Raw genomic sequence first — 19,939 nt, 5'->3', positions numbered from 1 at the left:
GCTGAGCTCCATCCTCCAACAGCTGGGGCCCACCAGGGCACTTGCCATTTCTCTCTGTCTCTCTCTCCTTTTCCTTCTCCCTCTCTTCCACTTGCCCCATGCCACCACACCCCAACATTATTCCACATATGTAGATGCATAAGATAGGTTCCCTTTTCTTTGGCTGTTATACTTAACAGAAAGGGAATGTAGTCCTTCTCACAAGATGAAAGAAGCTGCCACATCCCAGAAACCCCTGCCTACGAGGGTGCCCACTTTAGAGGGGTTGTATATAAGAGGAGGTTTAATATGGAAGAAAACGTGGAACTCAGTACTCAGCCAAGTGAACAGACACCTTATACAGGCCTTAGCTGTAAAAATCCTCATCTGTTGAAGAGCATATGATGACATCCTCTCCCTGTGTGAGGAGCATGTCAAGTATATTTGTAAATAAGTTTTCTTCTCTACAGAATCTAGGGATCTGGTGACACTTTCTTTGAAGCAAACTGAACTTTCACACGCTGATCTCTTTGAGCACCTGTAACGGGCAGTACAGGATTTCCAACTGTCCACGAGGGGGAGCAAATCTTACAGGTGCCCTTGGAAGAGATGGCAAAGGCCTATGAAGAGAACCCATCTTTCTGATTTCTTTTAAGTGAGATGTTTACAGATGTTTGCTTTAATCTTAAATAAAATTTTCCAGACATGGACCATACTTACATTCAAATGCATAAGTTCAAATGTTGATCATTAATGATCTATAATAATGATAACAACCACACAGACAAATACTACAAAATTCCATTTTAAATAATATGGCAAACTAGATATTATGTTAAAAAAAAAAACTCCCTGCTTTTATAGCACACCTAAAATGTTGGGTAAATTATTGTTATTGTTGTTATTATTATTAGTAGTATTAATATTATTATTTAAATCCTCACCCAAGGATACTCTTCCATTTATCTTCAGACAGAGTGGGAGGGAGAGAGAGAGAAAGAAAAACATTGATGTGAGAGAGACACATCTGTTGGTTGGCTCCCACACAACCCCAACTAGGGCTGGGGACCAAACCGCAATTGAGGTACATGCCCCTGATGGGAATCGGACCTGCAATTCTTCAGTCCGCGGACCGACGCTCTAATTGCTGAAACAAACTGGCCAGGGCTGTTTGCTTGAGGACACATACCCGTCAGCAGAAGTCCAGAACTAAGATTTCTATAAACCAACAGAAGAAAAGGATAGGAAACAAGCTTTTCCATGAAGCCAGGCAAAAGGTCTGAGTGGGGCCTCTTGCCCAGCCAGTCCTGAAAGAGCTAACCCAGCCGGTGAGCTGGAACACGAGACAGGCTCACCAGGGAACTGGACAAGGGTACGCATGTCCGTCTGAGCCTTCGCTTAGTGGAACAGAAAATCCATCACAAACATATAGCCTAATTCTGCCCTCTGTTTATCACTTGGAAAATCAAGAAGAAAAAAAAAAACTGATATCACGTATTCACATGCTTGTCTTTTTTCAAGGAAGTTTTCTAGAAATGATTTAACTTGATTCTATAAAAAGTCCTACTTTACAAAAACCTCACAGGCTAAGGAGACATACAGTCTCTGTTCAGTAATGAGGGGAGGACACAGAGTAGATGCTACAGGGTCTCCGGAGTCCCTGCCCAAGGCCTCCTGCCTCCAGGGCGCCACAGTGCCCTTCTAAGGAGATGGAGGGGTAAGCTGAATTTCACTGGTGGCACCTACCTGTTGTCACCTTCTCTGGAGAAAAAGACCGTGAAGGTTTGAATGTTCCCTTTGGCTTCTGCAGGTGGGCGCCAGCTGAGACGGATGAAGCGACTGGAAACCAAGACAGGGACCACGTCTCTGGGAGCAGACGGGAGCACGCTGGAGCTGGGGACAGCTAAGGAGAAAGGAGAGGAGGCTGTCAGAGGTGTTGGCGCCACGGGTGGGCAAAGGGCAGGGAGGCAGGGCAGACCCACCAGCAAACAGCATGGTCCATTCACCTCGATGCTAAAGAAATGAAGGAAAGCAAAGAAACAGTGAACGGAATCAGAGGGTAATAGGATTCCTGGGAGTTTATACAAGGGTGGCTAATAATAGTGTAGCTGATTCTACTCTTATTCTTCCAGTTTCTACTACTCATGAGATCAATGACAGTAAGAATAAGTGTCCTGTTTTCGCATAAAACAGGGAAACGCAATCACGGACGCACACATATTGATAAATGCAGCAGGTAAGCAAGCAGTTGCTACACAACCTCATTCCATTCAGAGCCTGTTACTCTGTTTTCGATGCAATTTGGAGGGAGCTCTCTCATGTATTTCCTAAGACCGCAGAAAATTTAAAGAAGCAAATTAAAATGGATAGAAGCCAACGAAAAGTAGAAACAGTTCCCATGGACTACCTGCCCATCAGAGAAATGACAGGAAGAAATTCGAGGACACAGCAAGGTATGCCATGCACCGTGCTTGCAGAATATCACTGTACAGATAGCAAAATTTAGCAATTGCGATTCATAGGAATGACTCAATCATCCACAACTGGAAACCTGGTTTTTCGAACTTTTGGAGCATTTCTAATCTGTAATAGAAGTTTTCGAGTGTGTGTGTGTGTGTGTGAATTCATAATTCACCTGGGTGTATAGCTGTTTTCTTTTTATGCGTCTAAGTGCCCAGGTCTAAGGGGACCTGAGTTTCATTTTGCCATGTGATTTCGGCTCCACATCACAAGAAGCCATTTGCCTACATTTAATCTTCCCACGGGCTTCTGTGAGCCATGCTTTCCCAGTTCTTTTAGAAGGTGGGTTCCTTTCCTGCCGTCACTGTCTCAACGGGCTGGCTGCTATGAACTGAACTGGAAGCTAGAAAACCCACTTCGGGGGAGGGGCTAGCTCATTTCCCCATGGTTCCAGAAACAGATCTATCTGCAAATACACACCAGTTACACAGAGAACGAGGTTTCGAAGAACTGAAGAAAGCCCTGGACGGTTTGGCTCAGCGGTTAGAGCGTCGGCCTGTGGTCCAGAGAGACCCGGGTTCGGTTCCTACTAAGGGCATGTACCTCGGTTGCAGTTTGTCCCCGGCCCTGGTTGGGTCGTGCGGGTGGCAGCCACTTGATGTGTCGCTTTCACATCGATGTTTCTCTCTCTCCCTCCCACTCTATCTGAACAAAAAATGGAAAAAAAATGTCCTAAGAAGAGGGGGAGAGGGGGTGGGAAGAGATAAACCACAGAACTTATATGCATGTATGCATGACCAATGGACATGGACAACAAAGCCAGGGACGGGGCGGGGGGGGGATGGGGAGGGGGGGTGCCAATGGGGTAAAAAAGGAGAAACATCTGTAACAACAACAAAAAAATTAAAAACTAAAATAAATAAATAAATTAATTAATTAATTAAAAATAAATAAAGTATCACCTTGAAAAAAAAATGTCCTTGGGTGAGGATAAAAAAAATTTTTAAATTAAATAAAAAATAAAGAACTGAAGAAAGCTTTCAAAGATTCCTGGCTCTTCAGATTCGTAGCCGACCTCTTCCTGGCTATGCCCCTGGCGTTCTTGGTCTGCGCAGTGTTGGATGAGAGAAGACTGGCCACAGGTTAGTGGAGCCTTCGTGGCGGGGGGCGAGGTGGGCAGGAGATGCTGCGTGGATGTGCAGCACCTCTCTCCAGAACGGGGTGCTGGTGAGCCTCTTCACAAAACCCTACTTGCTCACAGCGTGAACAGCTCCCACCAGCCGGGGAATGACCTGATCCCCTCCGCCCCGTCCAGCCTGCTTCTCCTCCGGGGCTGCTTCAGTCGGTGGTGTCTACACTCTTCCCAACGGCACAGCCCAGAAACCCCGAGGTACGCCCTATTCCGAGTCTCTCCCACTCACCCCTCGAGGACCCCGTCCTGGGCGTGAGGGAGACCAGCTCCGTTATCTCCGGTCACACTTACACCCACCGCCACTCTCACCAGGACGGTCCCTCCCTCCCGCCGCTGCAAGAAGCTCATGACACACCTGCTCCTGTCCCTCTGCTCTGTATCATCCTCCAAACTTCTCAGTCTGCCTGCTGGCCTGGCTCCTGTCCTTTACTTTTCTTGGTCCGGCTTCCTCCACAGGAGGACGTCAGAGAAGGGTTTAAGTGCAAATGCTTTATTTGGAGGGTGATCCAGGGAACGCCAGAGGGGAGCGGGGAGGTCAGGCAGCAGGGAGAAACGGCGAGAAAGAGTGAGCTCTCTGGCAGCCAGCACGGTGGGAAACTGAGGGCGCCCCCTGGGGACTCTGGGGGTGCAGGTCCCATAGCCTCTGAGCGAGCCAGTCCCTGAGGGAAGCAGGCTGGGGTATTATGGATCTACCATCCTCCTCCATGAAGTGAGGGTGAGCCCAAGGGCCTGAACCGTCCTGTGTAACAGCCCACTATGTTCCTGTTGCACAGAAGCACCACCTCCGGGCAGAGACTTGCAGGTGTCCACAGTCAGCAGCATTCATTGGCTCCAGTCATTCAGCAACATCCCTGGAGCATCCCTTCCATGGCCGCCTTCCGGCCCAGCGAGAGCGTGAGCAGCAGATGAGGCCCTGCCCTGGCTCGCAGCACGCTCCCTGCGGGCTGCGCCGTGTGCAGTGCCCAGGGCCTGGGGGCAGCTCCCACCCTCTGAGAGACCAGCTTACTCACTTCCTCTTGACAGGTGGTCTTCCTGTGGCAACACTGACCCAATGTATTTGCAAAATATGTATCTAATAGATACCAGTTTGTATCTATAATACAAAAAGCATGTCTGAAAATCAATAAATAATGAAGAATCTTATTTTTAAAATAGGGTTCAACCTGATAGATAAAAGTGCAATAAAATAACACCTGCAAGTGTCTCTCTGAATAAAGTCTGTTTAAAAAATGTGTCCAAGTAGCAAGACTTTAGAGAATGCTAGTGCCTGGTGCTGGCCACAGAGTTGCATTCGCTTACGCTCTCAGCTGAAGCCTGTAACAGTGCAGGCTTTGCAGGACTCAGTCTGGCAAAACTCTTTCAAATGACAAGCATTCATACCATTTGACCAAAGATGCTCACATCTGTACATTAAAAAAATAAATACCCCATTTATCAACGCGCAGATGTGAAATCCTAGCACATGTTCTCAAATGTAATGCCTGTACGTTTTATCCGTTCGCAGAAAATGGGATTCCCACAAACATTTTTTTACAAAAGATTTTTTCAAACACAAAAGGTGATCAATGCTGACTTTGAAAAATCTTTGAAGAATTTTCAAGAAGTTAGAAAATCATCTGTGTTAAGAAATCAGGAGAGAAATTTTCAAATTCTTTTTGCCCAAAGCACCTCACTTCTAGATGGTCACACGTCGACAGTGACTGGTTCCCACCCACTCGGGGCTGCCAAGGAGAGCGAAGGCGTCTTCACAACGGTGCCCTTCCCCCAGGCTCCCAGGAGTGTCTTCTCACAGGGCTGGTCTACACTCCGATGGCCCAGATAAAGCCCAGAACAGAATTAATCATGGACTCTTTGCTTCAATTTAAACAGTCGTTATATGAAAAGGAAGGGACACATTTTAACAAAGGAACGGCTTCTTACTTTATACAGGGAAATTAATTTTGTTCTTACTAATCCTCCACGCTTTCTCTCAACGGTGACTTGTCTTCACAGAAGGTCTCACTCAATAAGGAACCAATCAGGACTCCTTTTCTTTGCTCTTGGAGGCCTAATCTCCAGTCTGGTCCTAATCTCTCTGGCCCATTACTGTTGTCATGGTTACAGCTTCTGTTGTCATGGAGAAGAGGAGGTGAATTTGCCACACTATAAGGTAGTTTTTTTTTTTTTAAGAACCTCTTTTTAAAAGAATTTTCCTCATAGCAAAATCCAGGTATAGAAGATTTCTGAAGATAATATAAATACAAAGGATAGATAGTGTTGAAACAAAAAACTAATAATAATAATGATAATAATAATATTTTTATGATGTCATTGCAATAGCCTTAGTAACAGTTTCATTATTGGGTTAATTTTTCTATAAAGCCATATTCCGTCTAGATAGCAGAGACTTCTGCCATATTTTTACTATATAGTTTTATGGACATTAATTTTCTCTGAGATAATTAACAGTGCCCGACCTCCACTCCTATAAGGCATATGAAAGATGATAAAATATATTCATAAAATCACAAAATATTTAATTTGCATTAAACATCAAACAACCAATATAGGCTTTTTCCCGGTCATTCCCCATGTTATTAACTCCAATGCTATCAGAGTAGCCACCAGATCAACTGGAGGCTTTATTCACTGCAACTCTTATTATCCTGGAGATTTAATAAAAATGAAATATAAATAGGGAACATCAGTGACATGATAGGAACATATGATTGTCCTAAGAGTAAACATTTATTTATTGGCCTTTGGCATTTTGTTCCCCTGTCTTGTGGTGCTCCCTTGACACCAAATTCTAGCTTTTAATGGTCTAATGGAGAAAGAGGTAAAATTTAAATTTTGGTTCAAGTTTTTATAGTTTAAAAACTAATTTTTTTAACTTACCAAAAAGAAGCTTGGCTATATGTGGTTGAAAATAACAAACAATATTTTAATGAGGTTTTACAGTATTTTCAAAATTGAAGAATCATGGCCTTTGAACTAGTATATTAAGAACCTTCATAGCCCTGGCCAGTTTGCCTCAGCGGTTAGAGTGCTGGCCTGTGGACCAGAGAGACCTGGATTCGGTTCCCGCTGAGGGCGTGTACCTTGGTTGCAGTTTATCCCCAGCCCCTGTTGAGGTCATGTGGGTAGCAATCAATCGATATTTCTCTCTTTCCCTCCCTCTCTCCCTCACGCTCTATCTGAAGATAAATGCAAAAATGTCCTCAGGTGAGGATAAAAAAATAAGAACCTTCATAAAACTAATAAAAATTTCAATGTTGGATTTTTATTTTATTTTATTTTTTATTAATTCATTCATTCATTTTTGTTACAGTTCTTTCTCTTCCCCCCACTGTTTTGCCCCTCCCCCTCACTTCCTGCCCTATCCCCAGCTTTGTTGTCCATGTGCATTGTTCCTGAACACATGCATCTAAGTTCTGTGGTTTATCTCTCCCCCACCACCCCCTCTTCTGGGGATTGCCAGTCTGTACCCCACTTCCACGTCTCTGGGACTACCCCATTCCTCAGACTGTTATGGTCATTATATTCCACAAATAAGTGAGATCATATGATACTTGTCTTTCTCTGTTTGGCTTGTTTCTCTTAGGATAATACTTTCCAGGTCCCTCCATATAGTCTCAAAGGATAAGAGATCTTTCTTTCTTACAGCTGCATAGTACTCCATTGTGTATATGTACCACGGCTTTGTTATCCATTCGTCTACTGATGGGCACTTGGGCTGTTTCCAGATCTTAGCTATTGTAAATAGTGCTGCTACAAAGATGTGGGTACATATATTCTTTCTGATTGGTGTTTCAGGCTTCTTAGGGTATATTCCTAGAAGTGTAATCACTGGGTCAAATGGAAGTTCAATTTTTAATTTTTTGAGGTAACGCCACAGTGTTTTCCATAGTGGCTGCACCAGTCTGCATCCCCACACCCTCGCCAACACTTGTTGTTTGATGATCTGTTGATGGCGGTCATTCTGACAGGTGTAAGGTGATACTTCATTGTTGTTTTAATTTGCATCTCTCTGATGATTAGTGATGTTGAGCATTTCTTCATATGTCTCTTAGCCATTTTTATGTCCTGTTTGGAGATGTGTATATTTAGTTCCTCTGCCCATTTTTTAATTGGGTTCTTTATCTTCCTTTTGTTGAGCTGTATGAGCACTCCATATATATTAAAAATTAACCCCCTATCTGATGTATCATTGGCAATTATGCTCTCCTATACAGTGGGTAGCCTTTCCGTTTTGATGATAGTATCTTTTGCTGTGCAGAAGCTTTTGAGTTTGATGTAGTCCCATGTGTTCATTTTCTTTTTTGTTTCTATTGCCTTAGGTGATGTATCAGTGAAAATTCTGCTGCATGTGATGTCTGAAATTTTGTTGCCTATAATTTCTTCTAGGATTTTCATGGATTCATGTGTCACATTTAAGTCTTTTATCCATTTTGAGTTTATTCTTGTGTAGGGTGTAAGTTGATGGTCTAGTTTCATTTTTTTGCATGTAGCTGTCCAATTTTCCCAACACCATTTATTAAAGAGGCTGTCCTTACTCCACTGTATGCTCTTGCCACCTTTGTCAAATATTAATTGAACATATTGCCTTGGGTTCATTTCTGTGTTCTCTGTTCTGTTCCACTGGTCTATCTGCCTGTTCTTGTGCCAGTACCAGGTTGTTTTGATTACAGTGGCTTTGTAGTATAACCTGAAATCTGGTAATGTGATCCGTCCAACTTTGTTCTTCTGTTTCAAGATTGCTGTGGCTATCCGAGGTCTCTTTTGGTTCCATATGAACTTTTGAAGTATTTGCTCTAATTCTATGAAGTATGTCATTGGTATTTTGATAGGAATTGCATTGAGTCTATAGATTGCTTTGGGTAATATGGACATTTTAATGATGTTAATTCCTCCAATCCATGAACAGGGTATGTGCTTCCACTTTTTTATATCTTCCTCTATTTCTTTCTTCAATGACCTGTAGTTTTCTGCAAATAGGTCCTTTATATCTTTGCTTAAGTTTATTCCTAGGTATTTGGATTTTTAAAATATAGTGACTTATCACTATATTTCAGTTAAAAATGAATATGAGATATATGTTAATAAACTATATAACATTTCACTGAATCTTAATCTTTACATAAAATAATTCATTGGATTACTACCTAAAAATGAATAACCAATATTCACTGAATGCCTTTCAAGCTCCTACTATAATGCTTAAAGAACTATTGACTTTTAAACCATGTATTTTGTGCTGAGAGAATAGAGAACTAACTTGTTAGATAATTACAGTTTGAAACAGTCTCTTACTTACAAATGAGCTCCATTCTAAATTTGTGGTAGGATGGTTGTTTAGAAATCAAAACCCACTTTCCCACTAAAACATTTCCATCCTGTCTCCAGAAACAGGGTTCAATCTATCATTTTATAAACTATCATAGTATTCACGCTATGAAATTGGATCAAATTTGTATGAATTTTCTTTGCTGAAATCAATTTGCGCGTCCAATCACTAATCCGTTCACTGTTCATGGAGGGGTGCTGTAGGTAGGGCGCCGTGGGGAGGGCGCCGTGGGGAGGGCGCCGTGGGGAGGGCGCCGTGGGGAGGGCGCCGTGGGGAGGGCGCCGTGGGAAGGGCACTCTGGGAAGGGCTTCGTGGGTAGGGCGCCGTGGGAAGGGCACTCTGGGAAGGGTTCCGTGGGTAGGGCGCCGTGGGTAGGGCTTCGTGGGTAGGGCGCCGTGGGGAGGGCGCCGTGGGAAGGGCACTCTGGGAAGGGTTCCGTGGGTAGGGCGCCGTGGGTAGGGCTCCGTGGGTAGGGCGCCGTGGGGAGGGCGCCGTGGGTAAGGCTCCGTGGGGAGGGCGCCGTGGGGAGGGCTCCGTGGGGAGGGCGCCGTGGGGAGGGCGCCGTGGGGAGGGCGCCGTGGGAAGGGCACTCTGGGTAGGGCGCCGTGGGTAGGGCTCCGTGGGTAGGGCTCCGTGGGTAGGGCGCCGTGGGTAAGGCTCCGTGGGGAGGGCGCCGTGGGGAGGGCGCCGTGGGTAAGGCTCCGTGGGGAGGGCGCCGTGGGGAGGGCGCCGTGGGGAGGGCACTCTGGGAAGGGTTCCGTGGGTAGGGCGCCGTGGGGAGGGCGCCGTGGGTAAGGCTCCGTGGGGAGGGCGCCGTGGGGAGGGCTCCGTGGGGAGGGCGCCGTGGGTAGAGCGCCGTGGGGAGGGCGCCGTGGGGAGGGCGCCGTGGGGAGGGCGCCGTGGGGAGGCCTGTTTTAATCCCTCTCCCAGTCGGGAGGCACAGCCAGCTCTCGCCATCTCCCTGCCTCTGACTCACCCTCAAGGCCCTCTGGCCTCCACCTCCGCCGTGGTCCTTCATTCCAGCTCTTTTCTGGAGCAGGACGCCTGAGGTCCACCCAGCAGAAGGTCTCTGGAGGGGGGCCAGGCTTGGGGGGCTCCCGGAGGCCCCGTTGCAGGCCTGGTCCTTGCTGGCTCTCCGCTCTCCGCACTGCAGTGCTCGGTCCGCGAAGACCTCACACTTCTCCTTGCTCCTCTGTGAGCTGCCACCTGAGCGGACGACCTGCCTGCAGCTGTGCGGCCCTGACCTCCGGGTTTCAGCGCAGCGTCACTCACGATCGCCACCCGGGGTAGGGGCCTCTGTTCCGGGCTTTCACAGGACCGGGATACGTGTCCCCTGGAGGTACTTCCTACCCTGCACTGTGACGGTCTAGCCACTTTGGGGTGCCCGGTATCAGACTGTATGCTGTGTTAGGAGGAGGAACTAAGTCTAAACTGTTTACCACTTTAATCCCCAAACCTCAACAGTGTATTTAGTTACACTCTAGGCATCCAATACATTCTTGCAGTGTTAGCAAAATGAAAGGCTTTGCAAATTTGCGAAATTATAATGATTAGACTGTGACTAAAAAACTCCCTGTCAGAACCCTCTAAAATGGGTCTTTGAGCATATATACGGGGAGGGACCTGAGCCATTACTGCAAGCTGGTTACACTCATAATTATTACTCTGCTAATAAATTCCATGTAGACTTCAAAACTAAACTCAGAAGAAGGTTCCAAGGAATGTAGGTATGGGGTGTGAATATTTCATTTTGGACCAAATGGAGAGAGGAAAATGTTCCAGAAATCCAACTATGCACTAAACAATACAGTAGCCGTGTTTAGGTAGGAAAATTCCTGGGAGAAAGAATGCTTTCATTAAGAAAACTTGGAGAAAGAAAGCCTGCAAGGCTGGTTGGGGCTGAACTGAGCATCCCCCAGGAAAGCCTGGGGCCTGTTATCAGAAGGCTGACTCTTAGCCCAGGGCCTCACATCAAAGAGAAATGCCAGGGCAGAGGTGTGTGCTAAGAAGGATTACCTATGACCACACACAGTGATAAGATGAAAAACAAACTCTGGACAATAGTATCACAGGAGCAGAGGTAACTGTATCTCTCTGAGTACGAAGTCTTTTCAAGAGACAAAATAAGAAGAAAAATATTGGGTAACCTGGCCAACCGACATCTGGGTGAATGAGTGCTTTCATACTCAAATCTGTACATTGTATGTACATGAAAGCATACATTGTATGTTCTTAATGACTTCTTTATTTTCACTTCCTTTATTTGGGAAAATACTCTTGAAGAATTTATCCAAGATCAAACAAGGGCCACGGGTAGCTTGGGGAGGTGGCTAGTCCCTCGTTTATATAAACAGATAGATTTGACTAGAAAACTGCAATTAAATAGAGGGGATGTCGGATCCCTTCTCTGACACTCTGTGACTATGTGACTTGGAAAGTTATTTCGCTTCTCAGAGCCTTGCTTTCCACATTAAAAATTGATCTAAGATATTTAACATGCAGAGTTAAGTGATGATGAGAAATGGATTGTAAGGGCTTCCCACAGTAACTAGCATATGATTTGTATTCAATAAATGGCTGCTATTATTTGTCTTTTTTAGATCTAGAGAGCAGCAAGTCTGTCTTTGCTGGGCTAGTGTCAAGATGCCTGGCTGGAAACCAGACACTCTACTGGAAAGGCTTTGTGAAGAATTCAGGCTTAAATCTGACAGGTGAAGTAAGCGGAGGACAAAGGTGTTTCCTTTATGCAAAGACAGGACCTGGTCACCTAGATATCTCCCCATTCCCTTTATCAGATGGCAGAGAAAACATCATACACTGTTTGCCCTTTGTCATCCCGCATGTCTGCTGCTACATGAAAATACTTCATATCAGGCCTCCTTGCTTTCTCTGTATTTTCTTACTAATCACTGTACCCTGTCCATCTGTCACTATTCCAACGCTTTGTAAGGCCACCTTTAATCACCCTTCCCATCAACGTCTCCTGCCGGCACCTTTCACCAACTGCAGGATGACTATGCCTCCACCTCATCCCCAGACCTCTTTGTTTCCATCCTCTCCCTTGAGTGTATGTCTTTGAATTCCTAGTTGTTGTTTATCTGTTCTCCATGCCCACAGACCCCAAATGTGCCATTTCAATCACTTCCCTGTCACCAGAGCTTCCTCTAGGGAGGAAGACAGACAAGCTGTGACATCTCCCCTCCCATCCTTCATGTGCCTGTATCATCATTCACCTCAGCCCAGCCATATGGGGCTTTGTCCCAGCTGCCACGCACCCCTCGTCTGCACCGTGAAGACATCTGAGAACCCCCACGCTGCCGCTTCAGATCAGCATGGCAGGCTGCAGGGAGCAGAGCTTTTCGGTACGTTTTCTCCAGTAGTAACGCACTACCAAAGTGAAACTGCTGACAAGCTGTGTTGTTAGGAAAAATAATTGCATCAGTGCTAGGGAGTCCTATTATTATTATTATTATTATTATTATTATTATTATTAAAGTAACTGAATTTTTCCATTAAGGAACCCAAATAAAGCAAGTTGAAGACAATATGAATTAAGTAAAAAGAACTAAAGGTTTAAGCTCCTCTCTTTAGTAATGTAGATCCTTTTAAGAATCACTTTTATGTTTCAGGATTCCAAGTGACAAAAAAAAAAAAAAAAATCCAATCACATTTGATGGCTCAGTGAGTTCTACTAATGGCAAACTTCCAACTCTATCCACGGGATTGAAAATAAAATTTAAATTTATTTATTTAAAGTTACAGTACGTGCAGCAGTGGGGATGCTCAATGTTCTGAAATGTCTCTGGGCATCAGAGTTGCGGGGCGACAGGTTCGCCTAATGCCATGTTTCCGATGGACAGGATGAGAACAGGTGTGTGAGGAGGCACCTCAGGCCAGGAGCACATCAGCTGGGCAGGAAGTATCAGGCATCTGTGTGCAGGACACGTGGCACTAACCCCTAGCTACTCGTCCTTGAATTTCATAGCCACCAAAACACATTAACGGGAAATAAAAATAAAAACCATATAAGAGGATATAAAACTAAGATAAATTATTACTGGTTCCAATTAAGTTTACACAAGTAGAGCCTATCACTGTTAGAGGCCTCTGCACAGCAACAGGGGCATAGAGTATATATCATCGGTCCTTCTTCCATTATTACTTTGTACTTCTGGGCCCATACACATTGAGGTGAGGAAGAGGAGGGAGGAAGGGGGAGAGAGAGGAGAGAGGAAAGAGGGGGGAGAGAGAGGGAGAGGGGGAGAGAGAGAGAGAGAGACCATTTCATCCTTTTTATGGGAAGTAAGATGGTGAACATGGATAACTTGAAACCACAGTTGAATGATCACTCATGTAAGCTCATATTTTTTTTAATGTACTGCAGTGAAGAAAATGATATTGAAGCTGTAAACTATTAAAAAGAAAAAAAAAAAAAAGCTTATTGGCCTGAACCTAGCACTTATACCTCAAATCCATTAAGCAGGAAAACAAAATAACTACCAGAGATGACTGATTATACAATAAAGACATTATATAATCATAAACTGTGCTGTGCATCAAATGGTAGTATTCTCCTTGGTCACTCTAAATAGAACTATACTAACTCCCACAGAGAAATGGGGTTTTACAATGTCCATACTACCCAAAGAAATCTAGAGATTCAATGCAATCCCTACTAAAGTACCAACAGCATATTTCACAGATCTAGAACAAATACTCCAAAAGTTTATATGGAACCATAAAGGACCCCAAATAGCCATAGTAATCTTGAAAAAGAAGAACAAAATAGAGGGGATCACAATACCAGATATCTCATTATACTACAAAGCCACAGTAATCAAAACAGCCCCGGTACTGGCACAGGAACAGGCAGATAGATCAATGAAACAGAACAGAGAACCCAGATATAGACCCAAGACAATATGCACAGTTAATATCCGACAAAGGTGGCAAGAGCATACAATGGAGAAAAGACAGTCTCTTCAATAAATGGTGTTGGGGAAATTGGACAGCTACATGCAAAAAAATGAAGTCAGACCATCAACTTACACCCTACACAGGAATAAATTCAAAACTGAAAAAAAAAAACCTTAAATGTAACCAGTGAAATCATAAAAACCCTAGAAAAAAAATGTAGGCAGAAAAATCTCAGACATCATCCATAGTGGAATTTTCACTGATATATTATCGCCTAGGGCAAAAGAAACAGGAAACCATTAATAAATGGGACTACATCAAACTAAAAAGCTTCTGCACAGCAAAAGAAACCAGTATCAAAATGAAAAGGGAACCCACTCTCTGGGAAAACATATTTACCAACAATATATCGAATAAGGGGTTAATATCCAAAATATATAGAATACTTATACAACTCAACAAAAGGAAGACAAAAATCCAATTAAAAATGAGCAGCGGACCTGAATAGACACTTCTCCAAATAGGACATACAAATGGCCAGGAGACATATGAAAAAATGATCAACATCTCTAATCATCAGAGAGATGCAAATTAAAATGACTATGAGATATTACCTCACATCTGCCAGAATGGCCGCCATCAACAAATCATCAAACAACAAGTGTTGGCGAGGGTGTGGAGAAAAGGGGACTCTAATACACTGCTGGTGGGAATGCAGACTGGTGCAGTCATCATGAAAAACAGTATGGTAATTCCTCTAAAAATTAAAAATGGAACTGCCATTTGACCCAGTGATCCCACTTCTAGGACTATGTCCTAAGTATCCTGAAACACCACTCAGAAAGGATATATGTACCCCCATGTGTGTAGCAGCACCATTTACAATAGCTAAGATCTGGAAACAGCCCAAGTGTCTATCAGTAGATGAGTGGATAAAAAAGCTGTGGTACATATACACAATGGAGTACTATGCAGCTGTAAGAAAGAAAGACCTCTCATCCTTTGAGGCGACATGGAAGGACCTGGAAAGTATTGTGAGAAGTGAAATAAGCCAGTCAGAGAAAGACAAGCACCACGTAGTCTCAGTTATTTGTGGAACATATGAACAAAATAAGCTGTTGACTGAAAGAGATCCAGACTCATGAAGTAGGGAACAGACTGACAAACCTCAGAGGGTGGGGGTGGGAGGGTGGGAAGAGATAAACCAAAGGACTTATATGCATATATGCACAATCAATCTATACAGACAATAGGTTGGAGAAGTCAGGGGGGAGGGTAGGAGCTGGAAGGGGAGGGTCATCTATAATACTTTCAACAACAATATAACACATTATATGTGTTGATTTATTTGATGACTCACGTCAATTTGAATTACAGTTGATACATTTATAGAATAATTCAAAATATAACATAGGGCATGTGAAATCCTGAAACAAGATATAGGTGTTCATCTATCATAATAAATATATCTATTTTAAGTTTGATTTCTGGCTGCTATTATACCAAAGCGAAAGATATGTTTTTCCTGTATTCACAGGTTCACCCTGATCAAGATAGAGGTATGATAGTTGGCACTATTGTTATGGAAGAAAGTGAAAAGAATCCTGGGAGGCAATTATGAGATGAACTATATTCTCTTTCAGTTAGTAGCTGGGCAAATATCTTCTATGGTGTGGATAGGTTAATCTCTAAGCTCACTACTACACTGGTCCTATCATGTTAAAAAGCAATAACATCTTCTATCTCTCTCTTTTCTCTCCTTTTTCCTTCCTGTTTCTTTTTCTCTTTTATCCAAATTTTTTTTTAGTCATCCAAATTTAAGACAGAATTTGGAACCCAATGGCAGCCTCAGTACCCATGCCAGAGGTAATAGCTGCATGAAAGATAATATGATCCAGAAAACTTTGGAATTAGGAGGAATTCTATGCCAGGCTCACTACTGATTATATGATCTTATTATAATGCCTACTATCTCTACAATTTTTCCAGTGTCAAAACATCGTATGAACATTCCTCTTCTTCTACATGATCACAAAGACACAAAATATAGCAGACGATACCCATAAAGTGCTTTAAGTTCACTTAACTCAGGGTCTTAACATACAGAGAAAAATAAATGGCACCAGCCTCTGTCTTGACCATCTTAATAAACATCAGCATTTTCTATGTCAAGCAAAAATATGAATCGTCCTTGTAGAGGAAACCTCAGTAGTGTTAGAATAAAAATTCACATTAAAAATGTCAATAAATCTCCAGCAAACAGGCGGCAGCCCCGGCAGGAGGTGGGAGTTCAAGGGCCAGCTGGGCTCAGCCAGGCCGTCACGTACTCTCCGTGCGACACTGGATGAAGTGCTGGGTATTTCTCTGCACGGTTGCAGTGAAGGCAGAGGAAACAGTAGTCCAGAATCCCGTGTACAGAAATAAATGTTAAAAAATGAAAAAGAGCCTTGGCCGGTTTGGCTCAGTGGTGAGAGCGTCGGCCTGCGGTCCTGAGAGACCCGGGTTCGGTTCCCGCTAAGGGCATGTACCTCGGTTGCAGTTTGTCCCCGACCCTGGTTGGTCGTGTGGGTGGCAGCTACTCAATGTGTCACTTTCACATCGATGTTTCTCTCTCTCTCTCCCCCCCCCCCCCACAAGTCTATCTGAACAAAAATATCAAAAAATGTCCTCGGGTGAGGATAAAAAAAAAAAAAAAATGAAAAAGAAAGAAAAGAAAAACCTGAAAACTGCTCAAGAAAAACAGAAGGAAATTGACTATGCTATTGAAAGCGTGGGCAGTTCCAGGAATGTGACAAAAACAGAAATCCATGGAGAAAAATATTAAAAATCTGACTGTATTGAAACTAGAATTTCTGAATGGAAAAGTATGATAAATGATAATAAAATATAAATGACAAACTGAAATAATGTTTTTAATAATACTGCAAAGGATGAACTTTCCTAATATGCAAACAGATCACATATCAATTCAACTCACCAAGAAAAGAAGACAGAAAGGCAGAGTTATAAAACATGGTACAGCAGTTTCAGTACTTGCAACTTTATTTTCGATATATTTGAAAATTCCTATCGTTATCTCCTCTTCAGAGTAGTTATTAATTCCACCAAAAATAATTATTTTACTGTAATGGATGTCAACAAAAAAGCACAAAGCACTGAGGCCTTTGCCTTCAAGAATGCAAAATACTTGTTACCCTTCAAATGGAAAGGAAGCCAACATTCTCACACCTTTGGTCACGTGAGGCAAAGAGTAAATGAAGTCCTTTATTCACAGGTAAGCATGGTGACAAGTGAAAATATGACCTGTACAGAGTTCAGAGCTCCATACCATACTTATGGAAACATTTTTAAATTACTAATATGTAGTTTGGGATTCGGTAGCTATTTTGTAATAAGCATGAAAATGTGGTTATGGAAGTTAACTAAATCTGGCCTCTAGGTTTTTTTGTTTTTGATTTTTCTGACAACAGTTGTGTCTGGGAGGAGGTCACAATACACTTTTTAAATAAATTCACTTGAGGACAACTAGAAAATAAAACAAATCAAAAAAACATGATGAATTAGAGAAGATGTTTTCTGCTCTCTGTGCCACCCAACTATGTCAAAATCCAAACATGTACATTACCTCTTCTGGGGTCTACTTCTCTTGGGTACAGATAAGAAAAGGGAGATCTGGGGACTGTGAGAGTTGACCTCTCTCCGCACAGCCAACCTTCCTCTCAAAGGAGGAGGTGATCCCGCACAGCAGTAGCACATGGGGATAGTGCCTCCTACAACTGTCTACACATGTGCTGGAGAATTAGCAGAGAGTGTGATATAATCATGCTAGATCTTAGTCATAGAACTGATTGCAGCTATTAAGAAGAGAGGTCAGGAGGCAAAAATTAGGCTTGATTTAGTAACTTGCTTCCTAGGAAAAGAGTTTGGAAAGGAATAAAGGTAATTTCATGGTAAAACCCTGGCAGATTTAGCTACTTACCCAAGTGGTGAAGATTATCATCCCCAGTGACACCATGTGGCCATCATATGTCCCTAATACTATGGGATAAGAAGGGCCTTGACCTCTGTGGTATTCTTTCCCCAAACCCATAACCCTAATCTAAATCACCATAACAGCTTCAGACAAACACAGATCGGGAGACAGTCATTCTATAGGATAACTGGCCAATACTCTTCAAGACAGTCAGGGCCCAGGAAAACAAGGGAAGACAGAAATTGTCACAGAAAAAGAGACTGGTAAGACAGGACAGCTAAATCAGGTGGTACACTACCCTGGATCCTGAGACAGAAAACCAACATTGATGGAAAAACTGGTGAGATCCAAATGAAGTAGAGTCTAGTTCAGAGTAATGTACCAATGTTGGTTTCTTAATGTTGACAAATACACTAAGGTGCTGGGAGATGGGAGCTGTAGAGGGAACTGCTGTACAGGAGCTCTGTCATCCTTCACAACTCTTCCGTGAATCCAAAATTATTTCAAAATAAAAACAGTTTATTTAGAAACGTGGGGGAAAGCTGTTGCTCTAATTATAGCTGACAGGTCAACCCTATTGCTCTTAGCTCTGGCGTTTTTTAAAAAGTTGAGAGTAGACTCCTTGATGACAAGTGATAAGCGGGTGCTTATCTATTAGTAGTGGGCCATTTCATTCGGAGTGGAGAATCATAAAAAAGAACCAGTATCATGTTTTAGGATCCATGGTGTGGTCATAGCTAACATCTAACAGCGGGTGTGAAAGATTGATGGCGGAGGGTTGAAAGGGATGTGCACTGCCCTGCCTTCCAAACACAGACCTGAGAGACGAAGCATGCAGGCTGCAACCATCTATCTGGGCAGCGTCATTCCATCCAGGACATTAGTGATTCAGGCTGATACTTCTGTATCACCTGCTGCCAGCCTAGCCGAGTGTTCACTTTGTATTTCATCATAGGGAGTAATGCACTGGATTTCAACTAGATCCTTTTTTCATTCTATTTTTCAACTTTCATAGCAACTAATAGCCAGTAAAATTAAAGGTGACAGCAAGGGAAGACAGTTTTGCTGAGGTTGGCATGATGAATTCCCAGACAGCGTGGACCTGGACAATCACCAAGGTTATTTGGAGCATGGGAAGAGTCACGGGTAAGGAGTTGGACCAGTGGGCACAGCTAGTTTTATAGCATACACTCTTACCTTGGGTGACTTGGTGCTCTAGGGGCTTCCTTGAGAAAGACAAGAAATGGCATCAAAGATGGTGAGAAAATAGGAAGTAATAATAACCAGGCCAATGAGTTAAAAAAATTATGGGTGGGAAGCTTCAGTTTTTGTAAACGCGTAACTATGGAGAGCAGGAAAAACTAATGAGCAGAACAGCTGGCCAAAGAAGACTAGAAAACAGTAACATTTACTGAAAGGAGTATTTACCAATGACTCAGAAGGCTGAATACCCAGAAGAATCCATAAAATACAGGCAATGGAGAGAGTGCTTCTGAAAGCTTACATACACAGATCATGCTGGTCCGGGAAACAATGACACTGGTCACTAAAATCTAAGAGGAACTTCCACAGATGTAAATGTGCCTTTCAAATATGACAATTTGTGGTTCCAGCAAATCCATGCACCTATTCTGGTTAACAATTTCAACTTCTTTCTCCTCCAAGACTTTTTCCTCCTCTCTGACTGTTAACAGTTATGATACGTAATTTTGAATTTCACTCCGTTCTTGCTTTCATCCACCCTCTGCTTCATACATATCAGCTCAGAAACATGACCTAGTTTTTGTTTTGTTTTGTTTTGTTTTTGAAGGATATCTACCTATGCATAGATTTATTCTCTTACTGTCTTCTTGTATTAAAACCACTTAATGCCCTGGCCAGTTTGGCTCAGTGGTTAGAGCATCACGCCTCAGACCAAAGAGTCGCGGGTTTGATTCCAGTCAAGGGCACGTATCTCGGTTACAGTTAGTCCCTGGCCCTGGTCAGGGTCGCGAGGGAGGCAACCAGTCGATGTGGCCCTATCACGCCGATGTTTATCTCTGTCTCTCTTTCTATCCCTCCCTCCTACTTTATCTAATGACAAATGGAAGCC

At 43.3% G+C, this 19,939-nt stretch overlaps 1 protein-coding gene across 2 annotated transcripts in view; it reads right to left on the bottom strand.

The window, feature by feature from the left end:
* DCC (DCC netrin 1 receptor) overlaps positions 1-19,939 on the bottom strand; it is a 1,071,808-nt gene that overhangs the window by 311,784 nt on the left and 740,085 nt on the right. For both annotated transcript variants that reach the window (XM_036244835.1, XM_036244836.1), the window contains one exon: positions 1,726-1,882. In XM_036244835.1, coding sequence (XP_036100728.1) covers positions 1,726-1,882 — 157 coding nt within the window. The remainder of the gene's footprint in view (positions 1-1,725; positions 1,883-19,939) is intronic.

Source organism: Molossus molossus, unplaced genomic scaffold, assembly GCF_014108415.1.
Source record: "Molossus molossus isolate mMolMol1 unplaced genomic scaffold, mMolMol1.p scaffold_m16_p_6, whole genome shotgun sequence".
Lineage (NCBI taxonomy): Eukaryota > Metazoa > Chordata > Mammalia > Chiroptera > Molossidae > Molossus > Molossus molossus.
Note: the sequence above shows the minus strand (reverse complement) of the source record. Positions and strands in the feature narration are given on the sequence as shown.